This window comes from Saccopteryx leptura, chromosome 5, assembly GCF_036850995.1.
Source record: "Saccopteryx leptura isolate mSacLep1 chromosome 5, mSacLep1_pri_phased_curated, whole genome shotgun sequence".
Classification (NCBI taxonomy): domain Eukaryota; kingdom Metazoa; phylum Chordata; class Mammalia; order Chiroptera; family Emballonuridae; genus Saccopteryx; species Saccopteryx leptura.
Genome location: NC_089507.1, coordinates 39,048,533 through 39,074,262, shown reverse-complemented (window position 1 = coordinate 39,074,262; position 25,730 = coordinate 39,048,533). Strand labels below are relative to the sequence as shown.

The 25,730-nt window shown below is 39.3% G+C and overlaps 1 protein-coding gene across 2 annotated transcripts in view; it reads right to left on the bottom strand.

Annotated features, from left to right (window-relative positions):
* The window catches only part of TMEM165 (transmembrane protein 165), a 35,922-nt gene that overhangs the window by 9,756 nt on the left and 436 nt on the right, over nt 1–25,730 (bottom strand). Inside the window, exons 2-6 of one of the 2 annotated variants that reach the window (XM_066385634.1) lie at nt 11,970–12,195; nt 8,379–8,554; nt 7,674–7,853; nt 3,625–3,730; nt 1,761–2,922 (exon numbers count right to left, since the gene is read on the bottom strand). In XM_066385634.1, the coding sequence (XP_066241731.1) occupies nt 2,846–2,922; nt 3,625–3,730; nt 7,674–7,853; nt 8,379–8,554; nt 11,970–12,195 (765 nt within the window). In that variant the 3' untranslated portion in view covers nt 1,761–2,845. Of the gene's footprint in view, nt 1–1,760; nt 2,923–3,624; nt 3,731–7,673; nt 7,854–8,378; nt 8,555–11,969; nt 12,196–25,730 lie in introns of those variants that run through there. The other variant, XM_066385635.1, reaches the window with a different exon arrangement.

The following is a 25,730-nucleotide window of genomic DNA, read 5'->3' as shown; positions in this document are numbered from 1 at the left end:
TTCCAATGTTCTGTGTGCTACATTGCTGTCCTTACTGCTTGGTTCTTGGTTTTAAATAAAATTGAGATGTAGCCTAACATTCTTACTTCTGAAAGGGTGGAGCTATATAAATGGCTAACTGATTTTGACATAGAATACCTCTTTTTTCTAAAGCCAACATTTAAATGAAATCCAAACTGATGTACAAAAAAATGAGACTGACATTATCCAGGTATTTTCTTCAGCCCAAATCCTAAATTGCACAGAAGCCGGAAGGGATAATGAATGGTTTCAATGGTGCTATATTTGGTTCTTTTGATTTTCATGAGCTGTGTGTGGAAATACAATATTGTATAAAATGTGGGTCATTTTGTTACCGATTTAATATTGCCATTTTAATTTGGTGTTAAAATTGGTTCCACTTTTCTTTCAAAGCTATCTTTTAAGAGGTAAAAATGTTATCAGTCTACCTTTACTCAGGCCTCTGCTATTATAGGATCATTTTTCCAGGTTATGTGCATAGTTTTTAAAAACTACATGTACTATTACAATGCTCCTTCCCATACTCTTGTGATGTATTCAGAACCTAAAATTACAGCAAGAGCCAAGCAGTAGCCTTGTTGTTTTTTTTATAATGTAAAAAATTAGGTCCAGACCTTGTTTCCTTATTCCAACTTAAAAATAAAAAATACCTCAGTGCTGTTTCGGTATCACCTACATTTATCAAAACATAACACCTGCTTTATGTGGCACTTAACTTGTAAGAATTACATTATTTTGGATTTTAAAAAGAAGAGTTATTAAATATTTTAAAATCACTACCAATGATATTTTCCTTTCTTTTCTTCAGCAATGGAGTCCAGCTGCATTAGCGATACCTACCTCGTAGCTTAGCCCTGAACTACCAAATTCAGTAGTTATGTCCCGTTACAAGACTGTGGTGCCTCAGAAAGCTATGCTGTTATTCACATATATTAAGCCAGTCCTAGAACTAGGCTGCCTTCATTGCCAAGTTTGGGCTACAACAGTAAAAGCTACTTTCTAACAAGGAATTATCCTTTATTGGAAAAGAATGTAATTCCTTCTTTGTTCTGTTTACAATAATCTAAGGAAGACTGTTAATTAATGTCAGTGTTACTGCATACGGTAACTGAACACATCAGGCTGTGAAAGAGCAGTCACACTGCCCGGACGGAATAGAGTTCATAGTCTAACATAGTGATCCCCAACCTTTTTTGGGCCACGGACCGGTTTAATGTCAGAAAATATTTTCACGGACCGGCCTTTAAGGTGGGACGGATAAATGTATCACATGACCGAGACAAGCGTCAAGAGTGAGTCTTAGACGGATGTAACAGAGGGAATCTGGTCATTTTTTAAAAATTAAACATCGTTCAGACTTAAATATAAATAAACGGAAATAATGTAAGTTATTTATTCTTTCTCTGCGGACCGGTACCGGTCCGTGGCCCAGGGGTTGGGGACCACTGGTCTACACTGATTATTGTAGCTCCTGGGATGAAATGAGGGCGCCTTACCATAATCAATGACTGCGGGCCTCAGAATTCAACTGATTTGACTCCCTGCTCTATCGTGTAACCTTGGGCGAAACCTTTTATTAGTACTTACTACCTCATAGAACTACGTAAGGGTTAAGTAAGAGTGCATCAGAACAATGCTTGGCCCTGTTTTTTGTCAACTTTAGAAACTGGTCTATAAATATTAATATGACTTTGATAACAGCAAGTTATGAGTTTGTATAACACAAAAGGGAAAACAAGCACTGGTCATACCATGTTTATTTACATTGTACCTGTTACATTGTTTATTCAATATAGAAAAAAATATGAATACACTCATAGTATTCTCCTTTGATTTGGTAATTCCACATTGTCAAATATTGACTGTTTTATATTGGGTTTCCTACCCAATTTTTAAAAAGGAAGACTGACAAATAGTTCTTGTCATATTATTGATAAAACAGTACAGTTGTCCCTTGATGTCTGAGAGGGGTTGGTTCCAGGACCCTCCCCCTCCAACCCAAGGACACTCAAGTCTTATGGCAGATTATTTTCATATAACCTACTCGCATCTACTTGTTAGATCATTTCTAGATTATACTACCTCATACAGGATAAATGCTATGTAAATTGTTGTTATACTATATTTAGGGAATAATGACAGGAAAAGTCTGTACCTACTCAGCACAGACACAACCATCTACTGAAGGCCTAACTTATAGAGTATACATCAGCAACAATGTAACATTTTTTCCAAATATTTTCAATCTGGCTGGTTGAATCCCTGGATGTGGAACCCGTGGAAGAGCTAATACCTTTCTCTTGCTTTTTCTTTCTTCTTTTTTTATAAAGCTAATTTTGAGAAGACATAGGATTAAACTATTGCTTGCTTACTGGTTGGAAAAATCTTTAAAAGACAGAAATTAATTCATTCTTCCCTCAGGGAAAAATTCAATAGAAACATCTTAAAGCACCTCAGTGATCCAGGGAAAAGAATGTATTCCTTATAAAAGGGGTCAGTGCTGAAAGGAAAACAAATGGTAGTCCCACTGCACAATGGTTCTGTATACACGCATCCAAAGCCAAAAAGAAAGTCCTCAGAACAGAGACCCTATTAACATAATTATGCTGGAGAAAAGAAAAATCCACACTTAGACATCTGGTTTCTTTTAAAAATCCATGTTGCAAATAGAATCAATAGAATCAATGATTATTTCTTTTGGACATAATAAGTCATTGCTACAAAATACAGTATTTTCCATCACTTTTAGTTTCAATGTACACTATGTACATAAACACAAGAGTTACTGATCTTAAACTAAGTACAAATGAATAAAGTTAGCTTTTTAAAAACCAGAGTCAGGACTTATAAATAGTGCAGAAAATGCAAACGCCAAAAATACGATGCCTCCTATGATTGTCACTGTAAAAGAGAAAAAAAGTTAAGTAAGTCAAAATTCCTCTATGAGGAAGCTGTTGCCCATTATTCTTCTAATCTAGGAAATTAACCTTAAAAACAAACACTTAAACTCCATTTTCATAGCAAAGAACACTTAATTTAACAAGCCTGATTTTAAATAGTAAGAATAAATATCTTCTCCAGCACTATTGTGAGAAATTACCATTATATTCAGAAAGTGCTGACCAACAACAGTAGAACTAGAACTCATCTTAAAACCCAATTATAAAAGAGCATGTCCAACATTTTCTGGCAACCAAAGAGACATCCTTAGGGTTTACCAAGTACATAGTAAATTCTCAGCAGAATCAGTAAATACAGTCTCTACCTGATTTCCAATCTTGTAAGACATGCTTTTAGGCCAGAAAGTTCTCATATTTCCATGATGATTGTTTTACTGACAAATTAATCTTAAAAAGCTACCATGAATCCAGAATACTTGTATATGAATTTATATTTTACAACATCTACACACGTGGAAAGCAGTCCATGCTGGCGGTGGTAATACAAGGGGGAACACGAGGGACTTCTAAGAGATTATTACAAAGACCAAGTCTGTTTCAAAAGTAGAAACTTAATTAAAACAAACTGCCCTTTTAAAGCAGTGATTCCAAGAGTTAAAACATGGTATTTTCTTTATTATAATTAAAAAAAGAGAAAGCTCACCAGTTCTGACGGAGATTTTTTGTGCTATCATTCTCCCTCCGATCACAGCCAGGCCAGTGCAGAGACAGTGTCCCACCGTCCCTCCCACTGCCACGCCACAGGGGTCCTGGGGACAAGTAACAGGAATTCAGAACAAGAGTTGAAACTGCTACTTGATACACATAACTACTTTTAAGCACTGAAAATGGAGGTCAACAACATGGAACAGTTCTAAAATTAAGATGTATATTTATGAATGTATAATAGCTGCTTGAAGGAATATGTTTCAATTACATAATACATAGGACTAGAGATAAAAGTAGGAAATAACGTGTAAGGTCAACTTCAATAATGTGTAAGGTTGTATACTTCAACCTTTCAACTGTTAAACTTAATTTACAGGCAACAGCTCAGTGCTAAAGAGACCTAACCCAGACATCCCTTCCCTGAAGCAGTATTTGATACCAGGTGGAAACTAAGTCAGCCTTTCCAGTCTAGTCTGATGGCTTTCTAAGAACAGAGACCCTGCATCCCTTTCCACAGTGCCCTCAGGCATCACACCCGGGTTTCTTGGTTACAATTCTCTGGATAAATTATGGTAATGCCAGCGTTGACTTAAGAGGTAGTGGAAGCAATGGAGGAAGAGTTTAGGGATGACGACAGAAGTTAAAGTGGAGAATGTCAGGGCTCAGTTGAGTTCAGTGGTGAATAAACTATGGGATTGAATCCAATGACCCTGGGGGAGAAGGCAGAGCAGAGGAGGACGTTGACAACACAGTTGTGAGGAAAGCAAGACTGAAGGGATGACAGAGGAAGAGGTGCTTAAAGGAAACTGAAAAGGTGGCCAGGCAAACAGCCTCCCGAGATGGCCACAGTAGGTAGGACCCGTTGTTGGCTGCAGTAAACTCAAAGAAAGCACCATATCATCACTGGTGAGGCCAGAAACTGGAGTTGATTGCGTTTAGTAAGCAAGGAAGTAGAGCCATGCCTGTTGCATCAGTCAAGCCCTCTGAGACTGAGGGGAAGGGAGGAAGAGGATGGAATTTGGACGAGACATACAACTGAAGGAGGACAACTTTCTTAGGTGAGAAAAACTTGCGCAGTGCTAAGATACAAAGTTGGGTGGGGAGAAAGCTGCAAGTGGGAGCAGGGAGGGTTGGGCTCCAAAACACCGGAGGGAAGGACTGCCACCGGGTGGGTGGGCATGCAGCAGAGTGGTTTCTGCCCTTGCAAGGGGCGGCTGAGGCTGTTCGCTGAGCAGGCAGTGTGTGTGCAGACCTAGGGAACAGACACGGCCTGGAACACGCACTGTGCTGCCCAAACTGGATGTAACTTCTCCAACCAGAGGCCAGAAGTAGCTTCAGTGATATTTGAAAAATCACTGCATTAAATAAAATTAAATAGTTCCTTTAGTAAAGGATTTTCAGTCTTTGTTATTTTGTATACTCAATCTTCAAAACAAAAAGCCAGGATTTAAAGCAAAAAAAACCCCAGTATATGTTATTTGCCGAATTTAGTTGACCCTCGAACTATCTCCTCAACCTTTTCTTTCTTTGCTTAATAGCCATTTCACATATCAAATGACACTAGGAGTCTGTGAAGTCCAGTGTGGGAGTACTGAAATATGCTGGAAGCAGAAAGGAAGTTCACACTAATAGACCACCAGACTTCATGGTTTATACAAAAAAAAAAAAAAAAGGGAACAAAAACAAGTAACCATATTTCTGCCCTTGAAGAGCTCGTTCTGAACCCCCAGGGTGCTGGTGGTGGGAGAGGTGGCTAACGCCCAGTGCTCACTGCGTTGGGGACCCTACGTGCATCATCCTGTTTCACGGAACAATCCATGAGCGAGGTCGCGGGAAGGTGCTGCAGTAATGTGGTCCCAGGGCAAGAGACTGACGCCAGTTGGCACGTGCCTAACTGCTGGGCCAGGGAAACTGCCTCCCAGACGGGATCCTGAGCCCCTCGCAGGTCAGCGTGCCATTCAGATGGCAGCGTGAGGAAAAATGCAGTGACTCTGACATCAGGATATCACTACGGCAGGACCACCGCCACCACCACAACGAAATGGCCACTTTCATGTCCCAATTCTGGGAATCTGAAAGCCGATAAGAAAGACTAGAAATCAAGAAAATGATAGGGCAAAGACATTAAAGTGACACTGTAAAAGAAACTTGATTTTAAAATACGGGAATCAAATAAAAACTTGCTTTGCTGACAAAACAACCCTGCCCAGCTATCGTAGGCCTGGCTTTCCCCTCAGATTTTAAACTGCAGCCTGTTCTTTATGAGATTTTCTAGGAGTTAAAAATTTCAAATCAAGGTTGTTATATAAATCCAGACATCATAAAAACAATGTAATTTAACAGATATAAAGACAGATAAACAATATTAAGATCAAGAAAAGCCTGAAAAGTAGCAGCAGCATTCCAAAAATGCCACAGCCATCTCCTCTGCTAATCTCAGGACACCTCTGCGAGCATTAACAGACTCGTGTAAAAGTGTTGCCCTCAAAAGAAATAGATTCAAAAAGTTTAAAACTGCTTTTTAAGTAGGCAGTAGCATTTGAAAACTATGAACAAGATACAGTAGAAAAGGTCTCAACAGGCAACTTTGGCTCCCACTAGCACAGGGGTCGGGAACCTTTTTGGCTGAGAGCCATGAACACCACACACAGTGTGTCCGTAAAGTCATGGTGCACTTTTGACCGGTCACAGGAAAGCAACAAAAGATGACAGAAATGTGAAATCTGCACCAAATAAAAGGAAAACTCTTCCAGTTTCATACCTATTCAATGCAGTTCGATGTGGGCTCATGCACAGATTTTTTAGGGCTCCTTAGGTAGCTATCCCGTATAGCCTCTACAGACTCGACACTGACTGATGGCCTACCAGAACGGAAGGTTTCTCCACCAAACTGCCGGTTTCCTTCAACTGCTTATCCCACCGAGTAATGTTATTCCTGTGTGGTGGCGCTTTGTTATAAACGCGCCGATATTCACGTTGCACTTTGGTCATGGATTCGAATTAGCGAGCCACAGAACACACTGAACTTTCCTCTGTACTGTCCACATCTCGACTGGCATGGCCGTGGGCTACTACGCTGTATACACGGTGTTACGTCATCATCTGCACATGTGCACATGCTGCCACATCATCCTACAGAAACTGGGAGGGTTTTCCTTTTATTTGGTGCAGATTTCACATTTCTATCGTCTTTTGTGGCTTTCCTATGACCAGTCAAAAGTGCACCATGACTTTACGAACACACTGTATTTTAAAATGTAATTCTGTGAGAGCCATACAACGATCTGTGTATGCTACGCAATATCCAATAAAAATTTGGTGTTGTCCCACCCGCAACCATGAACATGAGCAGTAGGAAATGAATGGATTGTAATATTGAGAATGTTTTATATTTTTAACATTATTTTTTTTTATTAAAGATTTGTCTGCAAGCCAGATGCAACCATCAAAAGAGCCACATCTGGCTCGTGAGCCATAGGTTCCCAACCCCTGCACTAGCACATGTCCTCAGACAGATGACCCCGTCTCTGTAGGCCTCAGATTCTGCATGCAAATGACTGAGATCTGGTCTGACTTACCGTCTTAGGCCTTCTTATTCTGAGGCTTAAGACAAAGTTTCTAAGCCATGTTTGCAACACTCTTGTTTCTTTATAACACAAGGAATGGAGGAACTCATACTCACCTTATGGTTTTAGATAATGCCAAATTGGCCTTCAATAACTTATCAATTTATATTCTCAAGTACACAAAGGAAAGTTCTGAGAGAAGAAAGGTAAGCCAAGACAACTGCCACGGCATCACTGTGGCAAACTGAAGAGGAATCGGCAGGAAAGTTGAGAGTGCAGTAAGTTTGCACACCAGAATACCGTAACTGACAGACTAGAAAATGGGAGAAGATTCATTTTAGAGTAGTAGGATTACTAGATAAACAAATAGTCTAGCAAAATAATCCCTTGGCCCATCTGTCCAGTGTGCTCTGGAGCAAAGTAACACAGTTATGCTCAGTTTTAACAGAGAAGCAGTCTCCTCTCCACTACCACTCACCTCTCTAGCTGCCAAAACAATCGTTGTAAGTTGTGAGCGATCACCCCACTCTGCTAAGAATGTTAATGTAAGAGCTTGGACGAAGATGGGCGAAATAAAATGCAGCCACTTTTTCTGAGGTATCGTGTTTGTACCCGTTTCAACATCTCCTGGTCCATTTAAGAGTTTGGTTCGCTGAAACTAAGATAAAAAAAGACTTTAATCCCAGGAAGGAATCGAAATTGCACATAATTACTTAATCTTTATTCTAAAATGTGTTTAAATTCTATGGGCTCCACTCTGAGAAACTGAAGGTATGTGACTTGAAACTTATCTTTTGAACCACTGTCTCACAGAGCAACAAAATGCTATATTCTCAATTCTTCCATTGCTCCCCAACAAAACAAACAGTATTTACGGATCATTTGCTAGCCTAGATACAGTGGGAGGTAAACTATAAAAGTATAAACTACAGTTCCTACTTTTCAGAAATTTATAATCAATTTTACTAAGGAACCTGATGATCACACGTTTAGTATCTGTCCTCTACTGCATTCATACTAACCTAGACAGAGTCATGTCATAGCCAGCTGTAAGAATGAAAACTAAAGCTGTTTTTGTGTGTCCCACACATCACATGGGTGTGGATGACCACTGAAAAACCTCTGGGTAGTGTTTATTCTTAGTTGCCTTTTTGGTCCAGATATTTAATACTGTATGACTTACTTCTTCATCTTTTTTCTTTAATTCTGCTTGAACTTCTTCAAGTTCCTCTTGACCTTCATCTGGACTCATCTTTAAGCCTTCTCGAAGCATTCGAATGCCAAAAATGGCAAATAATGCAGTTGAAACATAGTAGGTATACACCCTGGGGATGACTGTGGTGGCATAGCCAAACAAAACTGGAAGAAAACACAAGTGTATCCAGTTAATTAATTAGCAAGAGTCACAACCAAACAAAGGAACAGTTATCTTCAGAAATAATACTCTGTCCACTTTATGAAGATACTTTTACCCAACTTCCTAAGGTGCATTTCCCTACAGTCGAAATATTTTAGGGCACCAAACAGGGAGTTTGAAATATTGGTGTCCTTAAAGCATCATAAACCAGATATGGCTTTGGGTCTTCCCTGTCTTATGTAAGTTTCTGACAAGATCATGGTATTAGAAATAATGGCATGATGGTCATTGGAAATAATGGTTATGGCATCAGAAGTAGGGTATTTGAGCCTCAGTAGGAATAATTTTCACTTAAAAACCATGCCTTATCCATCCCTAGTTGGTCAAATGCATTTTCCCTATGGCAGAGTCTTGTCACAGCCAAGAACATCAGAAAGACATACTGAAGCTCCAGATGCCACACTCAGAGGTGGGCTCCATGCCAATCTACCTACCCACCCATTTTAGAATTAGAATTCTAAAGTAGATGGTTATCATGGGGTGTATATCATGTTTATTTAAATTCAAAAGCCAAGTCAAATGCTTACTGTCAGAATATAAGCCTACTGAAGATGATTTACTGTGGACTTACTAGAACGGCTCTGGCAGTTAGGTAATGTGGTAGGCATTCTCCAAAAAGTGAATGAGCTACATTTATAGTTCCAAGGTTCCATGAAAACATACTTAATACATGTAATGTGATTCAATTTTTAAAATGAAATAATTGGTAAAAGTACATTGAACTTAACTTTAAATTTTTGCAATCATTTCTAAATATATCTACTTATACAAAGTACTTCTAAGTATAAGACTAATATGTATAAGAATAGTCATTTGATATATTTCAGAAAAACTTTTTCAGCATACTTGATAGTTTCTAATTCTCTGCTTTCAACAAAATCAACAGAAGTTACTATCAGCTAGTAAATCATTAAATAGAATTTTTGATGAAAGACCAGTATATGATTTTTAGCATACAACCCCGAAGTCCAAAGAACTGAGTGACAAGGGACTTTAACAAAATTCCTTAATTATCTATGTAAATTAAATTTCTCAGCTCTTATAGCTACTTAAAAAAATAAACAGAATCAGAACTGATTCTAAACCTGGTTCCATACTAGCAATAAGTATTATACAAGCACATATAAACTAATTTTAAAATTAGTTCTAGTATTTCATTGAGATACATTTCAAACTTTTAAAAAATTTTATATTTGTGATATATTTTGCTTTGATCAACCATGTACTAATAACTATAATTTCAGTTATAAAAGTCTCTAACGTTTAAAGACTTAAAGGAAATTTTCAGCACCATTTAAAATTCATCTTACATGCATATTTTTGCTCCAAATAAATATGACAGTGTGATCCATAAAAGATTTAAGTAAAAACTTTGAATTGTTAGAAGAAAATTCTACGAGGAGCCTGACCTGTGGTGGCACAGGGGATAAAGCGTCGACCTGAGAGGCTGGTGTCACGGGGTCAAAACCCCAGGCTTGCCCGGTCAAGACACATGTGAGAATAGGAGTTGATGCTTCCCCCTCCCCCCACCTCTCTCCTGTCTCTAAAAATAAATAAATAAATGAAAAGTAAAATCTTAAAAAATATATTCTATGAGGAAAGTGACTGAAACGTAAGAATTAAAGAAGAAAAAAGAACAATGTAAGTTTTCAAATGTTAAGAGTTTATTCATGCTTTTTCAGAGGGAATGATGGTGACCATGGGTATCAAATGGCTAATGGCATTTAGATTCCACTGAGTAATATTTTAAAGGAATACCATATGACTATTTTTTATACAATATACCAGAAATTAGATCTTTGCAATGTTTTAAACTTACGATGACAAGTTTTAGATAATGTCGTGTGACAGGTACATACTTCTACAAAATTATTTTAAGAGGTAAATGGAGAAAAGATTTGAAGACCATAGACAACCTCTTCTTTCAAACAGTACAGGTGAGAAGAGCTGCCAGTACCAGCAGCTAGAGCAGTGGTTCTCAACCTGTGGGTCGCGACCCCAGCGGGGGTTGATCGACCAAAACACAGGGGTCACCTAAAGCCATCGGAAAATACATATAACGGGCAGACAGGGCAGCTCTCTAGTTATCCATGTAGCTCCAAGTTTCAAAAATAAAATTCATATCACTGAAACCCATTCTAAACAAATAACTTTACATATACAATTCTCCCTGTTTTTCCTATAATCAAAACTTACTTTTGAAGAGATAACTTTTACTGTGAAATATGAATAATGCAAATACTAATTTCTAAAGTGTGAAAAGTAGTCAAATTATTTTAATCATTGAAATACACATATTTTTTAAAAGACTTCAACTTTTAGCAACCATCCAAGCAGCTAGAAATTGAACTTGCTGAGGGAAGAAGGAACTTGAAGTGAACGAATGAGCACTTCAAATGAAAAGCTCGCTTTAAGGGCCATGGCCTGGTCGCTCAGTTGATTTGAGTGCTGTCCTGATAGGCAAAGGTTGCAGGTTTGATCTCATTCAGGGCACACACAAGAATCAACCACTGAATGCATAAATAGGTGGCACAACAACTGATGTTTCTCTCTCTTTCTCCCCCCTTCCTCTCTCTAAAAACCAATCAATCATCAATCAATAGTAAAATAAAAAAACCACAACACAGCCCTGTAAGGTAGGTAAATATTATTGCCATTTACAGATGGGTACCTGAAACTCAAAGAAGGTAAGTGACTTATCATTATGCTAATACATGGCATAGTTAAGATGCTGACCCAAGTCTGACTCTAAGGGGAAAGCTTACTATTTTCTACCCAACCAAGTGGCTCAGGGTTGCTTCTGAATCAGACTAAATAATGTTTCACTATTTTTTTAATGTTTCATTATATAATGGTATGTTTATTTTCTCATGGTCCAATTCTTCGAAAAATTGAAGCTTATATAATAGCAACACAAACTAGGAATCTAAAAACATTTCACTTCTTTATATAATGGGCAAGACTAGCTTAACAGAACACGATAAACCGGAAGTGACTCTTCAGTGTTGATTCTCAAACATCCTTCAACAGAATATGCAATTCTCTGTGGCTGCTTACATCCTACTTCTAAGATATCAGACATAAATAAGCTTATCTGGACTGAAAAGAAAAAAAAGAGTACACAGGAAAAGCAAGGATTCCAAACCAGTGAATAAATGATTGAATGGCTGAACATTTCATTTTAAAAATGCAATACAGTTTTTAGGAATATATGTACTGAAATCATTTTCTGTTTACAAAACTGTGGAACATGAACCAAATTCCAACATAATTCGTTGAATGATGCAGTGACTCAATGCCAAACACCATGCTTTTGCCTAAATCCAATAAATGTATTAGGAGGAAAAGCACACTTACCTGATAAGCATGTCATTAAGCCCAAGGCAAGCATAGCACCGGCCAACACTGTCAAACGGTTGTAGCGCATCGCCATAATGGCTGCTATAAAAAAGGTCTTATCACCCAGTTCAGATACAATGATAACTGATATGGCAGCAACAAATGCGTGGATAAATCCCAGATTAGTTTGCGTAGCTGGATCTTCTTTATTGGTATGAACCGCGGCAGCTGGCGTGGGTCCTTTCTGAAATAAAAATATATACATCAGCTACTTTCTGAAAGATGTCATTATTTAAAATTCTTTTATTTTGTGTGTGAATTGTTTTTCTGTAGTGGTCATTAAACTTATTTACATTCTAATCATTCTAATCACTTTGGAAACTATTAGTAATGACAGAAACCCTTGACTGATTGTTGCCACGGCACAGATACCAGCACAATTCTACAAAACTATTAAAAAAACAACAGCGTAGACCAGGGGTCTGGAATGTTTTTGGCTGAGAGAGCCATGAACGCCACATATTTTAAAATGTAATTCCATGAGAGCCATACAACAACCCGTGTACCTTACGCATTATCCAATAAAAATCTGTTGTTGTCCCGGAGGACAGCTGTGATGGGCTCCAGCCACCCACAACCATGAACATGAGCGGTAGGAAATGAATGGGTTGTAATACATGAGAATGTTTTATATTTTTAACATTATTTTTTTTATTAAAGATTTGTCTGCGACCCAGATGCAGCCATCAAAAGAGCCACATCTGGCTCGCAAGCCATAGGTTCCCAACCCCTGGAGTAGACCAACTATATCAGGAATCCCCAATCTACGGCCCGTGGGCCACATGCAGCCCCGAGGCCATTTATCCGGCCCCGCTGCACTTCCAGAAGGGGCACCTCTTCCATTGGTGGTCAGTGAAAGCAAAGCGCGGCGTCGCTCACATACAGTACTACTTCCAGTGACCTGGGATGCACACGCCACAACTCTGGAAGCGCGTCATATCACTTGTTATGGCTAGCAGTGACAAATATGGAACCGGACATTGACCATCTCATTAGCCAAAAGCAGGCCCATAGTTCCCATTAAAATACTGGTCAGTTTGTTGACTTGAATTTACTTGTTCTTTATTTTAAATATTGTATTTGTTCCTGTTTGTTTTTTTACTTTAAAATAAGATATGTACAGCCTGACCAGGCGGTGGTGCAGTGGATAGAGCGTCGGACTGGGATGTGGAAGGACCCAGGTTCAAGACCCCGAGGTTGCCAGCTTGAGTGCAGGCTCATATGGCTTGAGCAAGGCTCACCAGCTCAGACCCAAGGTCGCTGGCTCGGGCAGGGAGTTACTTGGTCTGTTGAAGGCCTGCGATCAAGGCACATATGAGAAAGCAATCAATGAACAACTAAGGCGTCGCAATGCGCAACGAAAAACATGATTGATGCATCTCATCTCTCTGTTCCTGTCTTTCTGTCCCTGTCTGACTCTCTGTCTCTCTCTAAAAAAATTAAAAAAAAAAAAAAAGATATGTACAGTGTGTATAGGGATTTGTTCAGTTTTTTTTTTATAGTCCGGCCCTCCAACGGTCTGAGGGACAGTGAACTGGCCTGTGTAAAAAGTTTGGGGACCCCTGAACTATATCCACACATTAAAATGACTATTTTCGCCTCACCTGTGCTGGCGCAGTGGATAAAATATTGACCTGGAATGCTGAGGTTGCCGGTTTGAAACCCTGGGCTTGCCTGGGCAAGGCACATATGGGAGTTGATGCTTCCTGCTCCCCACCTCCATTTTCTCGCTCGCTCTCCCCTCTCTAAAATGAATAAAATCTTTAAAAAAAAAAATTCCTTTCTAGGAATTTGTGAGTTGAGATTAAGTTCTTAGCTTTCTATTTGTAACTTGTATGAAAGACCAATATATGTTTAGCAAACATTCAAATAACAGGAAGCTGAGATAAATTTCATTAACTTTAGAGGACAAAGTAAGATTCAGAAAGCTCTCAACAGGCTGGAGCAAGAGTTGGCTCCAGCTGAGTCTACGGATGGGCCTACACTAAAACCTAAAAACATCCCAGGAGATAATGTGGCCTGATACAAAAAGACAAACCAGAGGTCTGGTTGGTATTAAGGTCATTTTAACTGGAAAATGTGACAAAGCTCCAGAAGGGCCACAAGCAGCTCAGCACTTTAAAGGGTTAGTGCCCGGCCCATCCTTTTCACCACGAGTTCTGTACGGGGTCCCAGGACCACACTGAAGGAGCTGCCCTCCGAAGGCCAGCCAAGACCACAGACTCCAGGACCAGGGTTTGGCAAGCCACTGCTGGGGCCTGGTCCAGCTACAAATGCTTTCTACATTTTTAAGGGGTGCAAAAGAATAAAAAAGGGAAAGGAAGGGCTCTGTTGCATAGTTTTTCCTTCCTTCTCCCTTCCCCCCATTATTTGCAACCCCTTAAAAATGTAAAAAGTATTTTTAGCTGGACTTAAACCCCAAATTCCATAGTAAAGATGAGGAAAATTTAAGAATTACTTAGCCTAGATCTTTTGAGCAAAAAATGAATTTAACATTTTAGAAAATATTTGGTTTTAGAGAAATCAAAAGGGCAGCCTTGGAAGCCAGCTCTTGATCAGAATACCATTTTAAGGGATTCTAGCTTTTTCTCCACTACCATTTTTGTTCCATCCACGCTGACAATTCCTTTAAACTGAACTTTCTCTTTCAATATCCTGAGCATTAAGGATCATTAAAAAAAATAGCCTTAAAAATGTTCCCATTTTTTCTGAGAAGAAAGCTAGAGAGAGAAGCATCAACTCGGCGTTTCTCTTGTTGTTCCATGTAGTTGTGCCCTCACTGACTGCTGTAGATGCCCCGACTGGGGGTCGAACCTGTGACCTCTGGCATGCCAGGTGATGCTTTATCCACTGATCCACCAGCCAGCACCAAAAATAAGTATTTTCTTCTTCAAATTTATTTTTAATTGTAAGCATTCTCTTTCATTAATTCAGCTTTCACCAATTCAGCATGCTCCTCTTGGATATACCTTTTGTATGAAGAAATTTCACTGTAAAATATTTAGGATCTGAAACCCAGAAGAATTCTTAGAAATGTATACCATTATGACCAATTAGCTCCAAGCTCAAACAGAAAAATGTTTACTTTTAAAAACAAGGATAGTGAAGCCTTGGCCAGTTGGCTCACTGGTAGAGCCTGGTGTATGGATGTCCCGGGTTGAATTCCTGGTCAGGGCACACAGGAAAAGCACCCATCTGCTTCTTCACCCCTTCCCCTCTCACCCCCCCACCAGCAGCCATGGCTCAATTGGAGTGAGTTGGCCCAGGGTGCTAAGGATGGCTCCATGGTCTCTGCCTCAGGCTCTAAGAAGAGCTGGGTTGCTCAGCAACCCAGTAATTCCCGAGATGGGAGAGCATCGCCCCCTTGTGGGCTTGCCAGGTGGATTCTGGTTCAGGGTGCATGCAGGAGTCTGTCTCTCTGCCTCTCCTCTCACTGGATTAAAAAAATAAAAAATAAAAACAAAGACAGTGATCAAAACTACGTACTCTTACAGTTTTATAATTCCCAACCATAAACACAGGCCTCCTGACTTCACCTCTCTGTTCTTCTGTGAAATGAAAGATTAAATAAAAAACTTGCCTTACAAGTATAACAAAATAAAACAAACAACACGGTGTTTTTTAAAAAAGATTTTATTTATTCATTTTAGAGAAAGAGAGAGAGGTGGGCGAGGAGCAAGAAGCATCAACTCCCATATTGCCCTGAATGGGCAAACCCAAGATTTTGAACCAGCAACCTCAGTGTTCCAGGTTGACACTTGATCCACTGTGCCACCACAGTTCAGGCCACTATGTGTTCTTAAAACCTTTTTATATTCAGAAAACAGGAAAACTCAACTTATAGCCTGTTATATATTGAGCTGGTCTTGGATAGCCAAAATCAGTGTTAACCACCAACCATGGTGATAAATTTTTTTTAAGAGAGAGAAACCTGGAAGGAAAAGAGAAGCATCAACTTATAGTTGTGTCACTTTAGTTGTTCACTGATTGCTTCTCATATGTGCCTTGATGGGGGGGGGGGGGGGTTCAGTTGATTCAGTGACCCCTTGTTCAAGCCAGTGACCTTTGGCTTCAAGCCAGCGACCTCTGGCCTCAAGCTAGCAACCATGGAATCAAGTTGATCCTATCAGCTCAAGCCAATGACCCTATGCTCCAGCCTGTGACTTCAGTGTTTCAAACCTGGGACCTCAGTGTGCCAGCTCAAAGCTCTATCCACTATGCCACCACCAGTCAAGGACACTGTGATAAAAATTTAAAAGTATCAGGACATAATGTAGAAGATTTTTTTAAAACTTAAAATGTTAACAGGGTAAAAAAATGATCAGTTACCATTCAGTCATTTGTCATCAATCAAATGCCTAAATGCTCATTACTATCTGCAAGGACCAGCTCCTTTCCTAATTCACCTTCCGCGTGACACAATGTAATTGTTTAATGTGTGGGCCAAGCATCAGCCTGCTTGGGTTCATAGCCAAGGCATTATAAGTTACTGTGTAAGTTTCATCTGTAAGATGAGGGATATCTGCACTTTACAGGGTTGTTGTGAGAATTAAATGAGTTAATACGCATAAAGATCTCAGGATGGTGCTTAGTACACACTATGAACTCAGTTATTATAGTACAACATAACCTGTCCAGTTTAATCTTCCTAAAACTAATTTTATTAGGTTACTTCACTATTTAAGAAACTATAATGGTCTTCATATGCCTAGTACATAAAATGCAAATACTTAATCCTGGTAACTATCCAGTATCTCCCATCTAATCAAATAACAACAGCTCTCAAAATGAACCTTTGCTCTATAATGAAGGATAAGCCAGAACAACACTGTCCAACAGAAAATAATGCAAGCTACGTAATGTAATTTTAAATTTTCTGGTAGCCACATTAAAAAAGGCTTAAAACCCTAGCCCTGGCCAGTTGGCTCAGTGGTAGAGCGTCGGCCCAGTGTGTGAAAGTCCCAGGTTCGATTCCCAGCCAGGGCACACAAAAGAAGTGCCCATCTGCTTCTCCACCCTTCCCCCTCTCCTTTCTCTCTCTCTCTCTCTTTTTTTTTTTCTCTCTCTCTCTCTTCCCTTCCCACAGCCAAGGCTCCATTGGAGCAAAGTTGGCCTGGGTGCTGAGGATGGCTCCATGGCCTCCGCCTCAGGTGCTAGAATGGCTCCAGTTGCAAAGGAGCAATGCCCCAGGAGCATCACCCTCTGGTGGGCATGCCAGGTGGATCCCTGTCGGGCACATGTGGGAGTCTGTCTCTCTGCCTTCCTGCTTCTCACTTCAGAAAAATACAAAAAAAAAACAAAAAACACCAAAAACCAACAAAACAAAAAAAACCAAAATACTTTATCAGAAAACTATTAGAATAAATTCAGTAAAGTTGCAGGATACAGAATCAACATACAGAAATCTGTCCCATTTCTATAAACCAGTAACAATCAGAAAGAGAAATTACAAAAATAATGCCATTTGCAACTGCATCAGAAAGCCGGGAGTAAATTTAACCAAAGAAGTGAAAGACCTGTATTCTGAAAACTGTAAGACTCCGAAGAGGACACAAATGAACATTATACCTTGCTCATGGATTGGAAAGATCAATATTGTTAAAATGTACTTACTACCTAATACAATACAAGATTCAATGCAATCCCTATTAAAATTCCAATGGCATTCTTTGCAGAATTCAAACTAATCCTTAAATATAAGGTCTACCGAAAAGTTCTGTTCGTTTTTGTAACAAAATACAAATTCTTCCGACTTAATTCATGTGGCACCCATCTTGAATATTTCCACACCAATCCTATCTTCCGAATATGGTCCAAAATGGTTTGCTGAGCTGAATTAAGCCTTTTTGCAATCTCCAATGTTGTCAGAAAAGGATCTTGCTCCAACATGGTCTTAACAACATCGTCATTGATCAAAGATGGTCGCCTAGAACGTGGCTTATCAGAAAGGTCGAAATCACCTGTTTCGAATTTTTCGAACCATCTTCTGCATGTCCTATCAGAAACTGTACCTTCACCAAACACTTTCAATAAATTTCTAAATGCTTCTGTAGCATTTCTTCCTTGTTGAAATTCGTAAAAATCCAGTGGCGTAAATGAACCTTATCAGTAGCCATGGGTACACTATTGCTTCACACATAAAACTAACGTGAATCAACTTTGTTTTAGTTAATTTGCTATGTCAGTATGTATACATTAAGTGATAAAAATAGGCACACATGTGCCAAATAAACATGTGCTTACGTGTCGAAACTTGTTGTGATAGAAACGAACAGAACTTTCCAGTAGACCTTATATATACAGAACTATAAAGATCCTGAATAGCCAAAAACTTCTTAATAACAAAATGGGGATCATGCTACCTGATAATCAAGCTATGCTAAAAAGCTACAATAATCAAAACAGTATGGTACTGACCTAAAAATACACCCCCCCCAATAGCATTGACCAGGGAGCCCAGAAATAAATTCTTGCTTATACAGCCAATTAATCTATAACAAAGGAGGCAATAATATACAATTAGGTAAAGGCAGTCGCTTCAATAATTGGTGCTAGAAAAACTGGACAGATATAGGCAAAAAAAAAAATTGGACCACATACAAAAAAAACTCAAAATGGATTAAAGACTTAAAAAAACAAGCAGTGAACTCTGACACCTGTCTTAGCAGTATCTCTTCGGATATGTCTCCTCGGGCAAACTCAAGAAAAACACAGAGGGGATCACAGCAAAGGAAAGCATCAACAAAACAAAAAGACTAAAGGGGGAAAATATTCACAAATGATAAAGATTTGATACCTAAAATGTCAAAAGAACTTATACAACTTAACATCAAAGAAACAATGTAATTAAATGGGCACACCTGAACAGACATTCCTCTGAAGAAGATACACAAATGGCCAACAGACACATGAAAAAATGCTCAACATCATTAATTATCGGGGAACTGCAAATCAAAACCACAATGAGATGTCACCTCACATCTGTCCGAATGGCTATTGTCAATAAATCAACAAACAACAAGTGTTGGTCAGGGTATGGAGAAAAGGAAACCCTTGTGCATTGTTGCAAGGATTGTAAATTAGTGCAGCCATAATGGAAAACAGGATAGATATTCCTCAAAAAATTAAAAGTAGATCTGTCATATAATCCAGCAATTCCTCTTTTGTGTGCTTATCCAAAGAAAACAAAAACGCTACTTCAAAAAGATACATGCACCCCTGTGTTTACTGCAATATAATTAGTAATAGCCAAGATATGGAAAGAACCTAGATGTCTATCAATAGATGAATGGATAAAGAAAGATAAGGTTTGTGCACATGCCCACAAACAGACACAGGAATATTACTGAGCAATAAAAAAGAATGAAATCCTGTCATTTCTGACAACATGGATAGACCTTGAATGAAATAAGGCAAAGACAAATACAGTATGATTTCACTTACTTTTAGAATCTAAAAACCCCCAAAACAAATGAATAAACAAAACAGACTGCATATTGAGAACAAGCTGATGGTTGCTACAGGGATGGGGAAATAAAATTTTACATATATATACACACACATACATCCAGAGAGAAACCAATTCCCTGTAGGCTGTGAATGTCTTCAAGTTGGTCCAAACAGAAAGTAAGTGCTCTGCACTTACTCATTCACTACCCAGAAGTATCGAGGAGTTAACTACTGTGGTGCAATCAGGGAAGTTGGTTCTCAGGTTCATTTCATAAGGCTCCTTCAAAGTCTCAGCTGAATTCAGTACTAGACACTCATGCAATGGCTAACTTGACAATGCTTTGGAGTTCATGCATTTACTTCCTTTCATGGACTGACAATTTAAAAGGATACTGGCATGTTCTGAAAACAGGAAGTAAACCATCAGATGAGTGGTTGGGGTGATGTAAGATAAATAGGGCCCAGACTGATAATCCTGTATGGTTACATATGGCCCAGCCTAAAGGACAGTGAGGAGCCTTTAAAGTATTTTAGCCCTGCCCAGATAGCTCAGTTGGTTAGATCAGTGGTCCCCAACATCCGGGCCGCGGACCGGTACTGGTCCATGGGCCATTTGGTACTGGTCCGCAGAGAAAGAATAACTTACATTATTTCCGGTTTATTTATATTTAAGTCTGAACGATGTTTTATTTTTAAAAAATGACCAGATTCCCTCCGTTACATCCGTCTAAGACTCACTCTTGATGCTTGTCTCGGTCACGTGATACATTTATCCATCCCACCCTAAAGGCCAGTCCATGAAAATATTTTCTGACATTAAACTGGTCCGTGGCCCAAAAAGGTTGGGGATCACTGGGTTAGATCATCTTCTGAAGTACAGAGGTTGTTAGTTTGATTCCCAATCAGGGCATATACAGGAACAGATGATGTTCCTGTTGTGTGCTCCCTTGCTCTCTCTAAAAAATCAATAAAAAAATTAAAAAAAAATTTTAGTAGAAGATGCAAACATGATTAAGGCACTGAGACTAATAAATCAGAGTTAAAAGGAGAAACTAATAGACACTAGACTGATTAATTAGGAGGTCAGCTGCACAAGACCAATGTTGAAAATAGAGAACGAAACGAATTCTGTACATGATGGAAAGGACGGACAATCAACAGAATTTGAAAGAGGAGAGAACCAAAGATGATGGTTAAGGTTTTCTACCTGGTTGACTTCCTCTTAGTCAAGAGGAATGCTAGTATTCCTACAAGGTATGTGGGAAAGAGGGATAAAAATAAGGGGTTTGGTTTCAGACATGTTCTATTTGAGATGATAAAAAGCATTTCCAAGAGGTCACAAAAATGGGACCCCTGAGTTTAGGCCAATATAGCTTCAAGGTATCTATCTGGTTGTGGCAGCCGAAATTTATCAGATAGAGCTCTGAAAATAGATAACATTTCCAAGGGAAAAGGTAGAGACTGAGTTGAAAACTATGAGCTTTAGGGGACGTCTATAAAAGGTGAGGGTGAGGAGAAAGAAAATAAAAGTTGTCTTAGATCTTTAAGAAAGCCAGGCAACCCTGGCCAGGTGACTCAGGGGATAGAGCATTGTGCCAGCATGCCAGATCATGAGTTTGATCCCTAGTCAGGGCACATACGAGAGGCAACTAACGGGTGCACAGCTAAATGGAACTAAGCGCAACGAGTTGATGCTTCTCTCTCAAATCAATTGAAAAATTAAAAAAAAAAAAAAAAGCCAAGCAAGAGAACACCACAGATAGTCAAGATAAGGGCAAACACCACTCACTGAGCTACTAACTAAATGCTACTATTTTTATATACATTGTTTCATTTGATATTCAAAAACCTTAAGAGCCATTATCCCAACTTAACACAAGAGGAGAAACTAGGACCAAATGAGTTAAATAATTTTCCCAAGTTCATGCAGCAGAGATGGGGTCCAGCTCTTCAGAAAGTTCTCAGTGTCAATAAGAACTGAAAGAGAGCCCTAGATCAGCAATTAGGGAAGTTATAGGCATCCTTCGAAAATGAAGATGGGGGTGCGCTCAAGTCAGGCAATGAAGACTAAAGCAAAGCAAAAAAGTAGCTAATTTCCTAGACAGAAATTTGGTTTATAAAACTGAAGAACAGAAACTACCGGCATACCTCAGAGATACTGTGGGTTCAGTTCCAGACTAGAGCAATAAAGCAAACCTCACATAAAATAAGCTGTAACCTTTCTGCTGGTGGAGAATCTTGTTTTGAATTTGTCAAGAATGCAACACCTTTAACCCTGGCTGGCTGGCTCAGTGGTAGAGAGTTGGCCAGGCGTGTGGAAGTTCCAGTTTCAATTCCCAGCCAGGGCACACAGAAGCACCCATCTGCTTCTCCACCCCTTCCCCCTCTCCTTTCTCTCTCTTCCCAGGCGCTGAGGATGGCTTGGTGGCCTCTGCCTCAGGCACCAGAATGGCTCCAGTTGCAAGGGAGCAACGCCCCAGATGGGCAGAGCATCGCCCCCTAGAGGGCATGCCGGTGGATCCCGGTCAGGTCAGGTGCATGCAGAAGTCTATCTCTCCGCCTCCCTGCTTCTCATTTCAGAAAAATACAAAAGAATGCAACAGCTGTGAGGCACAATAAAGTGGAGCACAATGAAAGGAGGTGTGCTTATAATGCAGTCAAGAGCTCAATTAATGGTCATTTTTCTATCCCCAAATAGAAAAGAACCTGTGGAGAAGTGTAAGCAGATAAAAAGGAACCAATGAAAAGGAAAGAATAAAGATACTGAGGAAGGAAACTACTGGAGGTCAGAGAATAGGCACATGGACAGAGAAAAGATATGGAAAGAATGATAGTTTTGTCTAGTACCTGAAAAAAGAGAAGAAAATACTTAGATGTATACAAGAGGGTCAGATGTGGTGACTATAATTCCAATTTTGGTATTCCACTATTCAATTAGTGCAATGAAATACAGTGTTTTCCTGGGTACAAATAGCACTGTTTCATTATTTTACTTGGGGTCTGACACACAAATTATTTACATCTTGAAAGCAGGGTCAATAACTTATAATTTCAAAAGATGCTTGCTGGGGAAAAAAATAAAAAACTTTGCTGAATAACTCTTCTTTACTCAAGTTAAAATAAGTTCCAAAATGAAAAACTAAAAAAAAAAAAGGTACATTCATTTAGAAAGTATTCTTTTATACTTTCATGATGGTCAAGAAGAAAATGACAGTCAACAATGAAAAAAAAATTCCTACTCTAGTTCTAGAGTTCAAATGAACACATAGTTAACTACTGAAATAGCAGTTAACTGACTATTGATATCAGAACTGATATCAGAATCTCCATCTATGCATGATGAAACTAGGAAAGATGAGGATGCTTTCTTTGAAAAAAATTTATAGCCTGCTAGCAAAAAGTACCATTCCTCTGCAGAAAACAAACAAAAAACACAAAAAGTCACACAACAAATTTATCACACAAGAGGGGAGATTACTTGAAGAGTAAGACAGAAATGCTTAGAATTGGCTTAAAACTGTCTCCTTGCCATTAATTTACTATAGAGAGAAAAACCTTTTTTAATAAGTTGAAAATGTGCACAAAAAGATATGTTCAACTTATATAATAAAAATCATGGATAAACCTGGTTTAAAAAAAATGCATTACAGTAAAGATAAAATTATATTTTATTATAAATTTTCACTATCATTTCTTTTTATGAATGGTTTAGCTTGTTTTTTAAATGCTTTATTTTTTATTAGTGTTACTTGTTACTTCATATTAGAATAATATATATCTAACAGATTTTCTTTATTGATTTTTAGAGAGAGGAACAGGAAGGGCAGGGGGAGGGGCAGGAAGCATCAGTTTGTAGTAGTTGCTTCTCCTATGTGTCTTGCCCAGGTTTTTTTTCTTTTTTTTTTTTTCCCAGGTTTTTGAACCGGTGACCTCAGCAGTCCAGGTCCTTGGCTTTATCCACTGAGCCACCATAGGTCAGGAAACAAAGATTTGTATTTTATATTTAACAACTTTATTTTTATGAATGCTGTTTATAATGAGTTTATAAATTCTGATATTTGAAAGGTATTAAATGTTTCACTAACTTTATTTTAATGAATTGCTTTGGTGACAGAATACCAAAAAATGAATTCAGTAACATAATGTTCACATCATTCTGGCAGAACAATCCTGAGCAAGAGTCCTCACACCTGATGGCCTCCATCCTAGCTACCCAGAGGATAGAACTGGACGGAGCAGGACTGCAACTGAATGAAAATGAAGAAAAGCTTACATACCCAATGTTGAAACCTATTAGAAATTCTGTTATCTGGCTTCAAAGCACCCTATAACATACAGCTACATTTTAATGATACATCTGACACTTGACTGCCTACTGATAAAGGAGATTCTTCTCCATTTTCAAAACTGCACTCTCACAGCAGCATGAAAAGGGTAATTTTAAATATCCTACCATTAAAAAAAAGTCTTCCAACATGCTGTAGTCTTTTAAGTAGAGAAAAAATAACTGAACCATATCAAACAATTACAGGAAAATATAATTAAAACGATTGGATTCTGTTACAATTTAGAGATTAAGTTCCCATCGAAAAAGAACCATCAAGAATATATTAAGGAAAAAATCATATTATATTGTACCTGCCCCTTCCCTCCATATCCCCAATTTTAAAGACCAGGATCCTTAAGACCACTTAAATATGGTCACTAGATACTGTTGTCTTTATTTCAAATAGCTTGACTTTTCCCCCTAGTTGTTGAAAGAGTATTACTGTACATATAATATTAATAGCCATATCTATCACTACTTATATCTCAAAAACAAGATACTGTTGTCTTTATTTTAAATAGCTTGATCCCCCCCCCCCCCAGTTGTCGAAAGGGTATTACTGTACATAGCCATACCTATCACTATTTATATCTCAAAAACCACTGCATGACTAAAACTTTACTGAAAGGCCTAAAAAGTTACATTCAAAATAGCTCTCTCACACTCACAAAATTACTTCACCCAAACTAAGTTTGACAAAAACAACTTCCAATGAATTATAATAAACTCTAAGAATAAATGTCATGAATCAGCATTTCAGTTCAATTTCATTACTGGAAATGGCAAGCAGGGTCAGTCAGCTAAGCCCAGGAGCGACAAGAGAGAAATCACTTTTAACCAGGTAGGGAAGTCTTCACAGAGAAGAGGTATCTGCTGGTTCTTGGAAGGTGAAAAGGTTCTGACCAGTGGAGTTCAAGCTCACCGAAGCCTTTCTAGGCAGACCTTTTGTTGGAGAGACTAGCCTTCGCGCGCATGGCAAGGTCTCCGGTTTGAGGACAGTACAGGAGCAAAGAGGCGGTGACTAAAAAAGCCTGAAGGTTTACTGGAGCCAGATGAGGAAGAAACCTGAACACCCTGCCGAAGAGGCTGGACTGATATCACTAGGCAGGGGCAACCCAGTGAAGATTTCTGAGAAGTAAAATAGAATTCAAAGTTTAGGAAGACTCGCTGGGTGGCGACAGGCTGAATACAGCCCGGTGAAGAGTGGAGGGGGAGGTTGAGCGCCAAACGTCCCCAACTCGGGTAGAGGACAGAGGGCCCGAATTCAGGAGTCCCAATTGGAAACTAGGAGAAATCCCAGGGCTGGTAGACGGTAAAAAATTCAAAAACGGTATTCAAATGCCGAGATTTTGAATACAAGTGACGAAGTGGTTCCATTAACATAAATTAAGACAATACCTATTTAGGGAAGGCCCAGGGACAATTCTGGAATACTAATAAATTTAGTTTTGGCATCCCACACCGCTGCAGCACTCTGTACTGCTGCCAAAGAACGATTATGCATCTGCGCTCTTGAGGGCTACTCCCTACAAGCTAGAGCACGTTTTAAAAAGTGAGAGTCACGCTTAATAATCCGTGTATCCTGGGGAAGGAGCGAGGAAGAGAAAGTCGTGCAAAGCTAAATTTGGGTGAACAGTTCGGGATAAGCTGTTTTAACAATGCAACGCCCGCTGTTATTATCCTCGGAGAAGACGAAAAGCATCCCAACTGCCCTCTCCGTTATTAAACTTCCTACTTGGGCTGAGGATTTTCAGCTCTACAGAAGACATCAGACCAACAGACTCCCGGTCCTCGGCAGCACCTCCGTCCTCCGGAACTAGAGGATTCCTGTGGGCTGGGCTCCCTGCGGGGGCTCCTCTTCCCTCTCCCAGGAGCCGAGCGAGGCCAGGCCTGGCCCCGGAAAAGGCGCCCTCCGCCGGCTCCCGCCCCTGGGAGCCGGGCCG